Genomic DNA, 18,095 nt, shown 5'->3' with positions numbered 1-18,095 from the left:
CATGTATTGCAGCTGAAGTGACCATCTTCAAGCCCTCCTCATTCTACATTGTTATCCAGACAACTCTTGGAGTTCAACTTCAGATCCAGCTTTCACCAGTTATGCAGATCTACATAACTGCCATCTCATCCTACAAAGGAACAACCTGTGGTATGCTTCAGATTCATCCACCAGTTTCATAGGTTTTTCTTCAGTATCTCTATTCACAAAAATCTAATAGCATCATATGGCTTCAATTATTTTCCTCAGGCCTTTGCGGAAACTACAATGACGTTCAGGCAGATGAGTTCAGAGTCATCAGTGGATTGGTGGAGGGCACAGCTGTAGCTTTTGCCAACACATGGAAGACCATGGCCAGCTGCCCTGATGTCAAGACTAGCTTTGAAAACCCCTGCAGTTTGAGCATCGAAAACGGTACATATTTATTAAGCCTACAGATTCATCACTTGTTGAATGATTATAACAAAGTTATCTAAGATGGTATATGCTTATGTTGAAATTATGATTGTCTTTTTCACAGAGAAATACGCCCAGCACTGGTGTTCCATGTTATCAGATCCTAAAGGAGTGTTCTCGCCTTGCCATTCTGAAATAAGACCAGACACCTACAAAACCGTAAGTTAGTTAAGAAGGATACAATCACAAAGTAATACCATTAAACTCTCATGTGATTGAGGTTATAGTCTTGACACACGTTGACTCTTTTTCCAACAGAACTGCATGTATGACAGCTGTAACTGCGAGAAGAGTGAGGACTGCATGTGTGCTGCCGTCTCCTCTTATGTCCACGCTTGTGCTGCCGAGGGTATCCAGCTCAGCGGCTGGAGAGACACTATCTGCAGTGAGTAGACAGCACGGCACCATGGAGAGCTCTCGCAATGTGTCATTATAATGAGTGCTGCAAATTGATTAGAATATAATGATTTTACTGAAACAACAACAGTAGTTACTAAGTACAAATAATCTGAAGAAATAACTGCAGAAATACAAAGATATAAGGAAATCAATATCTTGCTAATACTACTCATATCTAATGACTTTTCTCAGATAAATTCGCCGCCTGTCCCAGACAAACAGTTTATACCTACAACATGACCAGCTGTGGACGCACCTGCCGCTCACTGAGCATGACAGACCAATCTTGCCAGGTGAAGTTTGTTCCGGTGGACGGCTGTGGCTGTGCAGAGGGCACCTACATGGACGAGGCTGGCCAGTGTGTTGCCCCCACCAACTGTCCCTGCTATGACAAGGGCTCAGTGGTCCCTGCAGGAGAGACTATCACTAGAGACGGTGCCACCTGGTAAGCACCTCCCTCATGCATATAAAGACAGCAGGAGACAGCAGGAGCGGTAGAGATACTCTCAATGATTGGCTATGAAAAGCCAACTGACATTTACTCCTGAGGTGCTGACCTGTTGCACCCTCGACAACTACTGTGATTATTATTATTTGACCATGCTGGTCATTTATGAACATTTGAACATCTTGGCCATGTTCTGTTATAATCTCCACCCGGCACAGCCAGATAAGGACTGGCCACCCCTCAGAGCCTGGTTCCTCTCTAGGTTTCTTCCTAGGTTCTGGCCTTTCTAGGGAGTTTTTCCTCGCCACTGTGCTTCTACACCTGCATTGCTTGCTGTTTGGGGTTTTAGGCTGGGTTTCTGTACAGCACTTTGGTATATCAGCTGATGTAATAATGTCTATATAAATACATTTGATTTGATACAAATAAAGATAGGAGCCCAAAATAAATACAAGTACAAATGAAACTTCATGGATATATTCAAAACTGTGTATTAAATCATGTCATAATGATATTTGCTGTTCATTTCATTATCTTACTAACTATAACTATGAATACTGTAACTATTTTACAGTACTTGCAGACAAGGGACACTGAGTTGCACTGGGGGAGCAAGACCATCCAGTAAGTTTTATCTTTGCTTTCAATTTATTAATTTAATTTATTGATAAAATATATGGCTCAATATGATTTAACCCTTTACATGCATCCTTCACAAAACAGGTACATTTGAAATGAACCAAGGGGATTCAAGCAATTCATGTAAGACAATTTGATTAATGATGATGATGAATGTGGATATTTCTGGATATATGATCATTATATTGTGCTTGTTTGAGAATTGAAATAATTTTTTAAAACGTGTATTCTCATAAATCCCCAGTATGCACAGTGCCAATGGTTTTCTTCAACTGCTCAACTGCACCTCCAGGAGCTTCAGGTTCAGAGTGTCAGAAGAGCTGCAAAACTCTGGATATGACCTGTGTGAGTCCCTTACTCACTCTAAATGGGATTGTCACGTACTGTCACTATTATACTGAGTTTTGTGTTGACTGAACAAAAACTTTTGAGAATCTCAATTATGTCAAATACCCACCCCCCTCCTCCCCCAGTGTACAACAACATAGTCCATATCTCTTTAATTTGTGTGCACTTTGTTAAATCGCTTTAGATCAGCACAGAGTGCACATCAGGTTGTATGTGCCCCACCGGACTGGTGTCTGATGGGAACAGAGACTGCATCAAGGAGGAACTTTGTCCTTGTTCTCACAATGGAGCTACTTACCAAGCTGGAGAGACTCTTAAGGTTGACTGCAATACATGGTATGCCTGTTTTGTGTCTTACATCTCATGGGGGAGAAAACATAAAGAACACAGATGTACAAATAATGAAAAAAATGTCAGGCAATTTTTGTGACATTATGTGTGTGTTGTTCACAGTACTTGCAAGGACAGACAATGGCAGTGTACCACACATCTTTGTGATGGAGTTTGTGCAATCTACGGAGAGGGTCACTATATCACCTTTGATGAGAAAAGGTTCAACTTTAATGGAAACTGTGAATACACTCTCATTCAGGTTTGTGTCTCTTTATTTGGTAGAATTGTATCAGCATTGAGAAGTGTGAATTTGAACCATATTAAGAACATTTTCCTTTCGCACAGGACTACTGTGGCAATACTAATGGCAGTGGCAGCTTCAGAGTCCTCACTGAGAATGTTCCTTGTGGAACTAAAGGCACCACCTGCTCCAAGACCATCAAGCTCTTCCTGGGGGTAATGAGCAACTTGACTTCACACAATACTGTACATTCCATCCCTCGTGTAAAGAACAATCAACAAATCATGAACCAAACATCAAGTTGAGATCCGATTTCAGACCAAGTTATGTATGAAAACATATTTCTCTTCTTCAGACCAGTGAGCTCATACTGGCAGATGGGACCGCTCAAGTTGTCAGGAGTACTCCAGAAGAGCAGTTTCCTAAACAGATCAGCCTTCTGGGGAATTATCTGGTCATTGAAGTCAAAAGTGGTCTAATCCTCATGTGGGACAAGAAGACCAGTCTCTTTATCAAGCTTAGCCCACAATACCAGGTACATTAAGATACTCTGATGAAGAAATGAATTCAGTATTCAGTCAAATCTGATATTACAGAGACTTTTGTATAACCCTGTCAAGTCAATCATTTTAATTCATGATCTCTTTTCTTCAGGGGCAAGTGTGTGGTCTGTGTGGAAACTATGATGGCAACGCAAACAATGACTTCACCACTAGAGCCCAGGCGACAGTTGTTGATCCAGTGGAATTTGGAAACAGCTGGAAAGTTTCATCAAGCTGCCCAAGTGTATCCGCTGTAGTGCACCCATGTGCCTCCAACCCGTACAGAGCGTCTTGGGCCCAGAAACAGTGCAGCATCATTAACAGTGATGTCTTCGCAGCCTGCCAGAACCAGGTATGGATATATTCAAATAGGATTTAATCATTGTTAGATTACTTGTTAGATATTACTGCATGGTCGGAACTAGAAGCACAAGCATTTCGCTACACTCGCATTAACATCTGCTAACCATGTGTGTGTGAACAATACAATTTGATTTGATTTGATTTGAACACTAGTAAGATATGTGGATTGTCTTTTGTGGGCAAAGAAATGTGCTTCACAATGCAACTTCTGTATATCTTACAACACATTGCTGTGCTTTTAAGGTGGACCCCTCTCCTTACTACGATGCTTGTGTGAGAGACTCATGTGCTTGTGACAGTGGTGGAGACTGTGAGTGCTTCTGTACCGCAGTGGCAGCTTATGCAAAGGCCTGCAATGAAGCTGGAGCATGCGTAGCCTGGAGAACCCCTCGAATTTGCCGTAAGTTTCTTCACAATCATTATTGAATGTGATTTTCAACTACATTACGGCACTTGTCAATTCATTACTGGACCAGGTTGACACATTATCATATTGGACAGTTGATCATGAAAAGGGATCATTATTCTAGTTCAATTAATGAAATATATTTTGCCCATCATATTTTGTCCACCACAAACAGCACTGTTCTGTGATTACTACAACCCCACTGGAGAATGTGAGTGGCACTACAAGGCATGTGGAGCTCAGTGTATGAAGACCTGCAGAAACCCTTCCGGAGACTGTTCTAGTTTAATTCCAGCATTGGAAGGTAGGGATATAACTCATATTTTGTCTCATTTTGGATATTATTTCTGAATAACAATTGTAATTGGAACTGACCCCGACAATGGTTTTACATCTACATGCTGTGTGTCTGAGCAGCCTCAGGCTACATTTACACTGACTACTGTTATCCTTAACAAGACTTGACCTTTTGTAACCTCTTGGCTATTGTGGTTATTACAGGCTGCTATCCTAACTGTCCTGCGGCACAACCTTACTTCAATGAGGAGACAATGAAGTGTGTGGAGAGGGAACAATGTGGCTGTTATGACTATGAAGGAAACCAGTACACCAATGGACAGAATCTTCCGGCACAAAACTGTGAAACATGGTATGTTAAAATCATTCAATTCACAGTAACTGTGCTATTTCAGAGCATATTCTGAATGTTACAACTGTGAAAGTATTAGGTTTTCTGTATTGCATTAATTTTAGGGAAGAGGGTGGTAAGGGGTTTGTCTAAGATGGGAAGGTCATGCTAGTTTTTCCATAGTGATGCCAATTATGGCTATATGGCAATCTGAAAACTTGCCATGCATTTCACAACTTACAGTACTTTATTACCAAACCCTGATTATTTATACCTCTATAATAGTATTTTGAACAAAACATTTATATCTATATAATTTAAAACTGGGAATATTTAAAACATTTAAATCATTGTTCTTCTTTTAAAGCACCTGCACAATGACTGGAGTGAGCTGTAGTTATGATGTAAATGGTAAGGATGACATCATCAAATAAAAGTAAAATATTTAGCAATGCCCAAAGCAACATTGATTGAATCTAATTTAAAATACTTTGTTTTATTGCAGATTGTACATGCTTGTATAATGGTAAACAACACCCATATGGAGAAACCCTCTACAACACAACAGATGGGATTGGTAACTGCATTGTTGCTGTTTGTGCGGCGAACGGAACCATTACCAGGAACATTTCCCCTTGTCAAGTGACCACAACTCCAGTACCAACCACAACTTCCCCTCTGACCACAACAACTGTCCATGCAACAACCACACTAAAACCCACAACTGTCTTCCACTTCACAACACCTGGTAAGCAGAGAAACTCTTGAATGATTAAAGGGCAGCCCAATTTGTGCTAAATACCATACTGATAAATGGAAATCTTGATGGAACTTCATAGCAATTTGTATGTAAGATGGTAGTTAAGGTCTTCTTGGGTCCAAAACCCGAGAATCAGACCCGGACCTGAACGGATACAATCATTTAAAATGAAGGGGGACCTGGACGCGAACAGACCCGAGAACAATCAAACCCAAACACGAATGGACCCGACGACAACCAGACCTAGACCCGACCCATACTCTAACTGGTCCAGTTCTAGACCAGACCTGATTGGAACAGAGTGACAAACTAATTATATTTATCAGCCAAGATGCTCCTCTGGCTAATTTGTATATTTTGTATATTTTGTCTAGGCCTTCTAGAAGTCAATAAATTCAACATATTATAGTAAAATAAATATGGTACAGGCTATGCAGAGCTGTTGTCGGGTCCATTCAGGTCCAATCAGGTCAATCAGCTGTAAGACCCAATGACAATCAAACATGCCTCGACCCGGACCAGAAGGAAAAGTTTGAATTTTGGACCCGTACCAGCTCGGGCCCCTGGTGGAGTCTCAGGTATTCGGGTTCAGGTGGACCCTACTGTAGGTGGTAGTGATGAGCTTAATTCATATTGACAATATGTTCAAATTGAATATGAATGATACGTTTTGTAAATACGAGCTATTTGGTCAATTAAAATGTTATTATTCTAGCCAAGTTAACTAAAGGTATATCTTTTTCAAAAACAGAACCAACTTCAACTTGGTCTTGGTCTTCTTGGTCTTCTACAACAATGGAGATGACACCTAAAATCACCACAAGTTCATCATTAAATCCTTCAACTACATCATCAGGATCAAGTACAGTCACAATTCCCAAACCGACAACTGTAACTACAACAACTATGGTACCCACAACAAGTGGAGAAGTAGCAACAAAGGAAGAAACCACAACTGAGACGATCACATCTACAAAGCCACCTAAAGTAGTCACCACTGGTATGGCAACAACGACATCACGTGTCACCACAAAACCATCAGTAACTTCGATTGCGCCAATTACAAAAACAATACCTCAACTTACAGGTACATTGTGGCCTTTAACATCAACAACACAGCCCTCAACAACAACAGAATCAGTCTTCACAGGTGGAATATTGACAACAGAGCCTCACTCCCAAAGTACCAATACAATTACATCCGGGATATTCACACACACCACAGCATCATCATCTACAACTGAAAATGTTGAAGCCTCTACCTCAACATCACAGCCCTCAACTTCAATCACAACTACAAAGGCACCTACAACAACTGCAGAGGTAACTACACAGCCGCCTAAAATTGTCACCGCTGGCCCAACAACCACTTCCACCACAGTAATTGTTGAAACGTCTACCTCAACATCACAGTCCACAATAACAGGTGAAGAAACAACAGGGCCAGTTGGCATTACATCCAGTCCAATGACTTCAACCACAACAACAAATGCACCCACCACAAATGCAGAGGATATTACACCTACCACAGGTGGAACTACAACAGTTGAAGAAACCACAACAGAGTCTATTCCATCTACATCCACAACGCCACCTAAAGAATTCACCACTGGCCCAACAACCACTTCCACCACTGTAATTGTTGAAACCTCTACCTCAACACCACAGCCCACATCAACAGGTGAAGAAACAACAGGGCCAGTTGGCATTACTTCCAATCCCACGACTTCAACGACAACAACTGCAGAGGTAATTACACCTACCACAGGTGGAACTACAAAAGTTGAAGAAACAACAACGGAGTCTATTCCATCTACATCCACAAAGCCACCTAAAGAATTCACCACTGGCCCAACAACCACTTCCACCACTGTAATTGTTGAAACGTCTACCTCAACATCACAGTCCACAATAACAGGTGAAGAAACAACAGGGCCAGTTGGCATTACTTCCAATCCCACGACTTCAACCACAACAACTGCAGAGGTAATTACACCTACCACAGGTGGAACTACAACAGTTGAAGAAACAACAACGGAGTCTATTCCATCTACATCCACAAAGCCACCTAAAGAATTCACCACTGGCCCAACAACCACTTCCACCACTGTAATTGTTGAAACCTCTACCTCAACACCACAGCCCACATCAACAGGTGAAGAAACAACAGGGCCAGTTGGCATTACTTCCAATCCCACGACTTCAACGACAACAACTGCGGAGGTAATTACACCTACCTCAGGTGGAACTACAAAAGTTGAAGAAACCGCAACGGAGACTATTCCATCTACATCCACAAAGCCACCTAAAGAATTCACCACTGGCCCAACAACCACTTCCACCACTGTAATTGTTGAAACCTCTACCTCAACACCACAGCCCACATCAACAGGTGAAGAAACAACAGGGCCAGTTGGCATTACTTCCAATCCCACGACTTCAACGACAACAACTGCGGAGGTAATTACACCTACCTCAGGTGGAACTACAAAAGTTGAAGAAACCGCAACGGAGACTATTCCATCTACATCCACAAAGCCACCTAAAGAATTCACCACTGGCCCAACAACCACTTCCACCACTGTAATTGTTGAAACCTCTACCTCAACACCACAGCCCACATCAACAGGTGAAGAAACAACAGGGCCAGTTGGCATTACTTCCAATCCCACGACTTCAACCACAACAACTGCAGAGGTAATTACACCTACCACAGGTGGAACGACAAAAGTTGAAGAAAACACAACGGAGACTATTCCATCTACATCCACAAAGCCACCTAAAGAATTCACCACTGGCCCAACAACCACTTCCACCACTGTAATTGTTGAAACCTCTACCTCAACACCACAGCCCACATCAACAGGTGAAGAAACAACAGGGCCAGTTGGCATTACTTCCAATCCCACGACTTCAACAACAAACAAAGGCACCCACCACAAATGCAGAGGAAATTACACCTACCACAGGTGGAACTACAACAGTTGAAGAAACCACAACGGAGACTATTCCATCTACATCCACAAAGACACCTAAAGAATTCACCACTGGCCCAACAACCACTTCCACCACTGTAATTGTTGAAACCTCTACCTCAACACCACAGCCCACATCAACAGGTGAAGAAACAACAGGGCCAGTTGGCATTACTTCCAATCCCACGACTTCAACAACAACGACAAAGGCACCCACCACAAATGCAGAGGAAATTACACCTACCACAGGTGGAACTACAACAGTTGAAGAAAAAACCACGGAGTCTATTCCATCTACATCCACAAAGCCACCTAAAGAATTCACCACTGGCCCAACAACCACTTCCACCACTGTAATTGTTGAAACCTCTACCTCAACACCACAGCCCACATCAACAGGTGAAGAAACAACAGGGCCAGTTGGCATTACTTCCAATCCCACGACTTCAACCACAACAACTGCAGAGGTAATTACACCTACCACAGGTGGAACTACAACAGTTGAAGAAACCACAACGGAGACTATTCCATCTACATCCACAAAGCCACCTAAAGAATTCACCACTGGCCCAACAACCACTTCCACCACTGTAATTGTTGAAACCTCTACCTCAACACCACAGCCCACATCAACAGGTGAAGAAACAACAGGGCCAGTTGGCATTACTTCCAATCCCACGACTTCAACAACAACGACAAAGGCACCCACCACAAATGCAGAGGAAATTACACCTACCACAGGTGGAACTACAACAGTTGAAGAAAAAACCACGGAGTCTATTCCATCTACATCCACAAAGCCACCTAAAGAATTCACCACTGGCCCAACAACCACTTCCACCACTGTAATTGTTGAAACCTCTACCTCAACACCACAGCCCACATCAACAGGTGAAGAAACAACAGGACCAGTTGGCATTACTTCCAATCCCACGACTTCAACGACAACAACTGCGGAGGTAATTACACCTACCACAGGTGGAACGACAAAAGTTGAAGAAAACACAACGGAGACTATTCCATCTACATCCACAAAGCCACCTAAAGAATTCACCACTGGCCCAACAACCACTTCCACCACTGTAATTGTTGAAACCTCTACCTCAACACCACAGCCCACATCAACAGGTGAAGAAACAACAGGGCCAGTTGGCATTACTTCCAATCCCACGACTTCAACCACAACAACTGCAGAGGTAATTACACCTACCACAGGTGGAACTACAACAGTTGAAGAAACCACAACGGAGACTATTCCATCTACATCCACAAAGCCACCTAAAGAATTCACCACTGGCCCAACAACCACTTCCACCACTGTAATTGTTGAAACCTCTACCTCAACACCACAGCCCACATCAACAGGTGAAGAAACAACAGGGCCAGTTGGCATTACTTCCAATCCCACGACTTCAACAACAACGACAAAGGCACCCACCACAAATGCAGAGGAAATTACACCTACCACAGGTGGAACTACAACAGTTGAAGAAACCACAACGGAGACTATTCCATCTACATCCACAAAGCCACCTAAAGAATTCACCACTGGCCCAACAACCACTTCCACCACTGTAATTGTTGAAACCTCTACCTCAACACCACAGCCCACATCAACAGGTGAAGAAACAACAGGACCAGTTGGCATTACTTCCAATCCCACGACTTCAACGACAACAACTGCGGAGGTAATTACACCTACCACAGGTGGAACTACAAAAGTTGAAGAAAACACAACGGAGACTAGTCCATCTACATCCACAAAGCCACCTAAAGAATTCACCACTGGCCCAACAACCACTTCCACCACTGTAATTGTTGAAACCTCTACCTCAACACCTCAGCCCACATCAACAGGTGAAGAAACAACAGGGCCAGTTGGCATTACTTCCAATCCCACGACTTCAACCACAACAACTGCAGAGGTAATTACACCTACCACAAGTGGAACGACAAAAGTTGAAGAAAACACAACGGAGACTATTCCATCTACATCCACAAAGCCACCTAAAGAATTCACCACTGGCCCAACAACCACTTCCACCACTGTAATTGTTGAAACCTCTACCTCAACACCACAGCCCACATCAACAGGTGAAAAAACAACAGGGCCAGTTGGCATTACTTCCAATCCCACGACTTCAACCACAACAACTGCAGAGGTAATTACACCTACCACAGGTGGAACTACAACAGTTGAAGAAACCACAACGGAGACTATTCCATCTACATCCACAAAGCCACCTAAAGAATTCACCACTGGCCCAACAACCACTTCCACCACTGTAATGGTTGAAACCTCTACCTCAACACCACAGCCCACATCAACAGGTGAAGAAACAACAGGGCCAGTTGGCATTACTTCCAATCCCACGACTTCAACCACAACAACTGCAGAGGTAATTACACCTACCACAGGTGGAACTACAACAGTTGAAGAAACCACAACGGAGACTATTCCATCTACATCCACAAAGCCACCTAAAGAATTCACCACTGGCCCAACAACCACTTCCACCACTGTAATTGTTGAAACCTCTACCTCAACACCACAGCCCACATCAACAGGTGAAGAAACAACAGGGCCAGTTGGCATTACTTCCAATCCCACGACTTCAACAACAACGACAAAGGCACCCACCACAAATGCAGAGGAAATTACACCTACCACAGGTGGAACTACAACAGTTGAAGAAACCACAACGGAGACTATTCCATCTACATCCACAAAGCCACCTAAAGAATTCACCACTGGCCCAACAACCACTTCCACCACTGTAATTGTTGAAACCTCTACCTCAACACCACAGCCCACATCAACAGGTGAAGAAACAACAGGACCAGTTGGCATTACTTCCAATCCCACGACTTCAACGACAACAACTGCGGAGGTAATTACACCTACCACAGGTGGAACTACAAAAGTTGAAGAAAACACAACGGAGACTATTCCATCTACATCCACAAAGCCACCTAAAGAATTCACCACTGGCCCAACAACCACTTCCACCACTGTAATTGTTGAAACCTCTACCTCAACACCACAGCCCACATCAACAGGTGAAGAAACAACAGGGCCAGTTGGCATTACTTCCAATCCCACGACTTCAACCACAACAACTGCAGAGGTAATTACACCTACCACAGGTGGAACGACAAAAGTTGAAGAAAACACAACAGAGACTATTCCATCTACATCCACAAAGCCACCTAAAGAATTCACCACTGGCCCAACAACCACTTCCACCACTGTAATTGTTGAAACCTCTACCTCAACACCACAGCCCACATCAACAGGTGAAAAAACAACAGGGCCAGTTGGCATTACTTCCAATCCCACGACTTCAACCACAACAACTGCAGAGGTAATTACACCTACCACAGGTGGAACTACAACAGTTGAAGAAACCACAACGGAGACTATTCCATCTACATCCACAAAGCCACCTAAAGAATTCACCACTGGCCCAACAACCACTTCCACCACTGTAATGGTTGAAACCTCTACCTCAACACCACAGCCCACATCAACAGGTGAAGAAACAACAGGGCCAGTTGGCATTACTTCCAATCCCACGACTTCAACGACAACAACTGCGGAGGTAATTACACCTACCACAGGTGGAACTACAACAGTTGAAGAAACCACAACTGAGACTATTCCATCTACATCCACAAAGCCACCTAAAGAATTCACCACTGGCCCAACAACCACTTCCACCACTGTAATTGTTGAAACCTCTACCTCAACACCACAGCCCACATCAACAGGTGAAGAAACAACAGGGCCAGTTGGCATTACTTCCAATCCCACGACTTCAACCACAACAACTGCAGAGGTAATTACACCTACCACAGGTGGAACTACAACAGTTGAAGAAACCACAACGGAGACTATTCCATCTACATCCACAAAGCCACCTAAAGAATTCACCACTGGCCCAACAACCACTTCCACCACTGTAATTGTTGAAACCTCTACCTCAACACCACAGCCCACATCAACAGGTGAAGAAACAACAGGGCCAGTTGGCATTACTTCCAATCCCACGACTTCAACAACAACGACAAAGGCACCCACCACAAATGCAGAGGAAATTACACCTACCACAGGTGGAACTACAACAGTTGAAGAAAAAACCACTGAGTCTATTCCATCTACATCCACAAAGCCACCTAAAGAATTCACCACTGGCCCAACAACCACTTCCACCACTGTAATTGTTGAAACCTCTACCTCAACACCACAGCCCACATCAACAGGTGAAGAAACAACAGGGCCAGTTGGCATTACTTCCAATCCCACGACTTCAACCACAACAACTGCAGAGGTAATTACACCTACCACAGGTGGAACTACAACAGTTGAAGAAACCACAACGGAGACTATTCCATCTACATCCACAAAGCCACCTAAAGAATTCACCACTGGCCCAACAACCACTTCCACCACTGTAATTGTTGAAACCTCTACCTCAACACCACAGCCCACATCAACAGGTGAAGAAACAACAGGGCCAGTTGGCATTACTTCCAATCCCACGACTTCAACAACAACGACAAAGGCACCCACCACAAATGCAGAGGAAATTACACCTACCACAGGTGGAACTACAACAGTTGAAGAAAAACAACGGAGTCTATTCCATCTACATCCACAAAGCCACCTAAAGAATTCACCACTGGCCCAACAACCACTTCCACCACTGTAATTGTTGAAACCTCTACCTCAACACCACAGCCCACATCAACAGGTGAAGAAACAACAGGACCAGTTGGCATTACTTCCAATCCCACGACTTCAACGACAACAACTGCGGAGGTAATTACACCTACCACAGGTGGAACTACAAAAGTTGAAGAAAACACAACGGAGACTATTCCATCTACATCCACAAAGCCACCTAAAGGATTCACCACTGGCCCAACAACCACTTCCACCACTGTAATTGTTGAAACCTCTACCTCAACACCACAGCCCACATCAACAGGTGAAGAAACAACAGGGCCAGTTGGCATTACTTCCAATCCCACGACTTCAACCACAACAACTGCAGAGGTAATTACACCTACCACAGGTGGAACTACAACAGTTGAAGAAACCACAACGGAGACTATTCCATCTACATCCACAAAGCCACCTAAAGAATTCACCACTGGCCCAACAACCACTTCCACCACTGTAATTGTTGAAACCTCTACCTCAACACCACAGCCCACATCAACAGGTGAAGAAACAACAGGGCCAGTTGGCATTACTTCCAATCCCACGACTTCAACAACAACGACAAAGGCACCCACCACAAATGCAGAGGAAATTACACCTACCACAGGTGGAACTACAACAGTTGAAGAAACCACAACGGAGACTATTCCATCTACATCCACAAAGCCACCTAAAGAATTCACCACTGGCCCAACAACCACTTCCACCACTGTAATTGTTGAAACCTCTACCTCAACACCACAGCCCACATCAACAGGTGAAGAAACAACAGGACCAGTTGGCATTACTTCCAATCCCACGACTTCAACGACAACAACTGCGGAGGTAATTACACCTACCACAGGTGGAACTACAAAAGTTGAAGAAAACACAACGGAGACTATTCCATCTACATCCACAAAGCCACCTAAAGAATTCACCACTGGCCCAACAACCACTTCCACCACTGTAATTGTTGAAACCTCTACCTCAACACCTCAGCCCACATCAACAGGTGAAGAAACAACAGGGCCAGTTGGCATTACTTCCAATCCCACGACTTCAACCACAACAACTGCAGAGGTAATTACACCTACCACAAGTGGAACGACAAAAGTTGAAGAAAACACAACGGAGACTATTCCATCTACATCCACAAAGCCACCTAAAGAATTCACCACTGGCCCAACAACCACTTCCACCACTGTAATTGTTGAAACCTCTACCTCAACACCACAGCCCACATCAACAGGTGAAGAAACAACAGGGCCAGTTGGCATTACTTCCAATCCCACGACTTCAACCACAACAACTGCAGAGGTAATTACACCTACCACAGGTGGAACTACAACAGTTGAAGAAACCACAACGGAGACTATTCCATCTACATCCACAAAGCCACCTAAAGAATTCACCACTGGCCCAACAACCACTTCCACCACTGTAATTGTTGAAACCTCTACCTCAACACCACAGCCCACATCAACAGGTGAAGAAACAACAGGGCCAGTTGGCATTACTTCCAATCCCACGACTTCAACCACAACAACTGCAGAGGTAATTACACCTACCACAGGTGGAACTACAACAGTTGAAGAAACCACAACGGAGACTATTCCATCTACATCCACAAAGCCACCTAAAGAATTCACCACTGGCCCAACAACCACTTCCACCACTGTAATTGTTGAAACCTCTACCTCAACACCACAGCCCACATCAACAGGTGAAGAAACAACAGGGCCAGTTGGCATTACTTCCAATCCCACGACTTCAACAACAACGACAAAACCCACCACAAATGCAGAGGAAATTACACCTACCACAGGTGGAACTACAACAGTTGAAGAAACCACAACGGAGACTATTCCATCTACATCCACAAAGCCACCTAAAGAATTCACCACTGGCCCAACAACCACTTCCACCACTGTAATTGTTGAAACCTCTACCTCAACACCACAGCCCACATCAACAGGTGAAGAAACAACAGGACCAGTTGGCATTACTTCCAATCCCACGACTTTCAACGACAACAACTGCGGAGGTAATTACACCTACCACAGGTGGAACTACAAAAGTTGAAGAAAACACAACGGAGACTAGTCCATCTACATCCACAAAGCCACCTAAAGAATTCACCACTGGCCCAACAACCACTTCCACCACTGTAATTGTTGAAACCTCTACCTCAACACCTCAGCCCACATCAACAGGTGAAGAAACAACAGGGCCAGTTGGCATTACTTCCAATCCCACGACTTCAACCACAACAACTGCAGAGGTAATTACACCTACCACAGGTGGAACTACAACAGTTGAAGAAAACACAACAGAGACTATTCCATCTACATCCACAAAGCCACCTAAAGAATTCACCACTGGCCCAACAACCACTTCCACCACTGTAATTGTTGAAACCTCTACCTCAACACCACAGCCCACATCAACAGGTGAAAAAACAACAGGGCCAGTTGGCATTACTTCCAATCCCACGACTTCAACCACAACAACTGCAGAGGTAATTACACCTACCACAGGTGGAACTACAACAGTTGAAGAAACCACAACGGAGACTATTCCATCTACATCCACAAAGCCACCTAAAGAATTCACCACTGGCCCAACAACCACTTCCACCACTGTAATTGTTGAAACCTCTACCTCAACACCACAGCCCACATCAACAGGTGAAGAAACAACAGGGCCAGTTGGCATTACTTCCAATCCCACGACTTCAACGACAACAACTGCGGAGGTAATTACACCTACCACAGGTGGAACTACAACAGTTGAAGAAACCACAACTGAGACTATTCCATCTACATCCACAAAGCCACCTAAAGAATTCACCACTGGCCCAACAACCACTTCCACCACTGTAATTGTTGAAACCTCTACCTCAACACCACAGCCCACATCAACAGGTGAAGAAACAACAGGGCCAGTTGGCATTACTTCCAATCCCCGACTTCAACCACAACAACTGCAGAGGTAATTACACCTACCACAGGTGGAACTACAACAGTTGAAGAAACCACAACGGAGACTATTCCATCTACATCCACAAAGCCACCTAAAGAATTCACCACTGGCCCAACAACCACTTCCACCACTGTAATTGTTGAAACCTCTACCTCAACACCACAGCCCACATCAACAGGTGAAGAAACAACAGGGCCAGTTGGCATTACTTCCAATCCCACGACTTCAACAACAACGACAAAGGCACCCACCACAAATGCAGAGGAAATTACACCTACCACAGGTGGAACCACAACAGTTGAAGAAAAAACCACTGAGTCTATTCCATCTACATCCACAAAGCCACCTAAAGAATTCACCACTGGCCCAACAACCACTTCCACCACTGTAATTGTTGAAACCTCTACCTCAACACCACAGCCCACATCAACAGGTGAAGAAACAACAGGGCCAGTTGGCATTACTTCCAATCCCACGACTTCAACCACAACAACTGCAGAGGTAATTACACCTACCACAGGTGGAACGACAAAAGTTGAAGAAAACACAACGGAGACTATTCCATCTACATCCACAAAGCCACCTAAAGAATTCACCACTGGCCCAACAACCACTTCCACCACTGTAATTGTTGAAACCTCTACCTCAACACCACAGCCCACATCAACAGGTGAAGAAACAACAGGGCCAGTTGGCATTACTTCCAATCCCACGACTTCAACGACAACAACTGCGGAGGTAATTACACCTACCACAGGTGGAACTACAACAGTTGAAGAAAACACAACGGAGACTATTCCATCTACATCCACAAAGCCACCTAAAGAATTCACCACTGGCCCAACAACCACTTCCACCACTGTAATTGTTGAAACCTCTACCTCAACACCACAGCCCACATCAACAGGTGAAGAAACAACAGGGCCAGTTGGCATTACTTCCAATCCCACGACTTCAACAACAACGACAAAGGCACCCACCACAAATGCAGAGGAAATTACACCTACCACAGGTGGAACTACAACAGTTGAAGAAACCACAACGGAGACTATTCCATCTACATCCACAAAGCCACCTAAAGAATTCACCACTGGCCCAACAACCACTTCCACCACTGTAATTGTTGAAACCTCTACCTCAACACCACAGCCCACATCAACAGGTGAAGAAACAACAGGGCCAGTTGGCATTACTTCCAATCCCACGACTTCAACGACAACAACTGCGGAGGTAATTACACCTACCACAGGTGGAACTACAACAGTTGAAGAAACCACAACGGAGACTATTCCATCTACATCCACAAAGCCACCTAAAGAATTCACCACTGGCCCAACAACCACTTCCACCACTGTAATTGTTGAAACCTCTACCTCAACACCACAGCCCACATCAACAGGTGAAGAAACAACAGGGCCAGTTGGCATTACTTCCAATCCCACGACTTCAACGACAACAACTGCGGAGGTAATTACACCTACCACAGGTGGAACTACAACAGCTGAAGAAACCACAACGGAGACTATTCCATCTACATCCACAAAGCCACCTAAAGAATTCACCACTGGCCCAACAACCACTTCCACCACTGTAATTGTTGAAACCTCTACCTCAACACCACAGCCCACATCAACAGGTGAAGAAACAACAGGGCCAGTTGGCATTACTTCCAATCCCACGACTTCAACAACAACGACAAAGGCACCCACCACAAATGCAGAGGAAATTACACCTACCACAGGTGGAACTACAACAGTTGAAGAAAAAACCACTGAGTCTATTCCATCTACATCCACAAAGCCACCTAAAGAATTCACCACTGGCCCAACAACCACTTCCACCACTGTAATTGTTGAAACCTCTACCT

General features: G+C 44.1%; 2 protein-coding genes across 2 annotated transcripts in view; both read left to right on the top strand.

The window, feature by feature from the left end:
• Window positions 1–5,571, top strand: part of LOC115112554 (uncharacterized) — a 43,008-nt gene extending 37,437 nt beyond the window's left edge. Inside the window, 17 exon segments of the mRNA XM_065011164.1 lie at window positions 13–150; window positions 250–414; window positions 521–615; window positions 715–841; window positions 1,048–1,300; window positions 1,878–1,922; window positions 2,179–2,287; window positions 2,475–2,626; window positions 2,744–2,882; window positions 2,969–3,079; window positions 3,220–3,399; window positions 3,519–3,758; window positions 4,013–4,169; window positions 4,351–4,479; window positions 4,677–4,824; window positions 5,171–5,214; window positions 5,309–5,571. Coding sequence (XP_064867236.1) covers window positions 13–150; window positions 250–414; window positions 521–615; window positions 715–841; window positions 1,048–1,300; window positions 1,878–1,922; window positions 2,179–2,287; window positions 2,475–2,626; window positions 2,744–2,882; window positions 2,969–3,079; window positions 3,220–3,399; window positions 3,519–3,758; window positions 4,013–4,169; window positions 4,351–4,479; window positions 4,677–4,824; window positions 5,171–5,214; window positions 5,309–5,571 — 2,495 coding nt within the window.
• Window positions 5,572–6,469: 898 nt separating this feature from the next.
• On the top strand, window positions 6,470–16,241 carry LOC135565123 (mucin-2-like). The gene is made up of 4 exons (XM_065011163.1): window positions 6,470–6,563; window positions 9,904–12,377; window positions 13,178–14,449; window positions 15,222–16,241. The coding sequence occupies exons 1-4, from the start codon at window positions 6,470–6,472 to the stop codon at window positions 16,239–16,241; spliced, it is 4,860 nt and encodes a 1,619-aa protein (XP_064867235.1).
• Window positions 16,242–18,095: the final 1,854 nt, after the last annotated feature.

Source organism: Oncorhynchus nerka, linkage group LG27 (assembly GCF_034236695.1).
Source record: "Oncorhynchus nerka isolate Pitt River linkage group LG27, Oner_Uvic_2.0, whole genome shotgun sequence".
Classification (NCBI taxonomy): Eukaryota; Metazoa; Chordata; class Actinopteri; order Salmoniformes; family Salmonidae; genus Oncorhynchus; species Oncorhynchus nerka.
The sequence above is the reverse complement of the archived record's forward strand: the minus strand, read 5'-3'. Positions and strand labels throughout refer to the sequence as shown.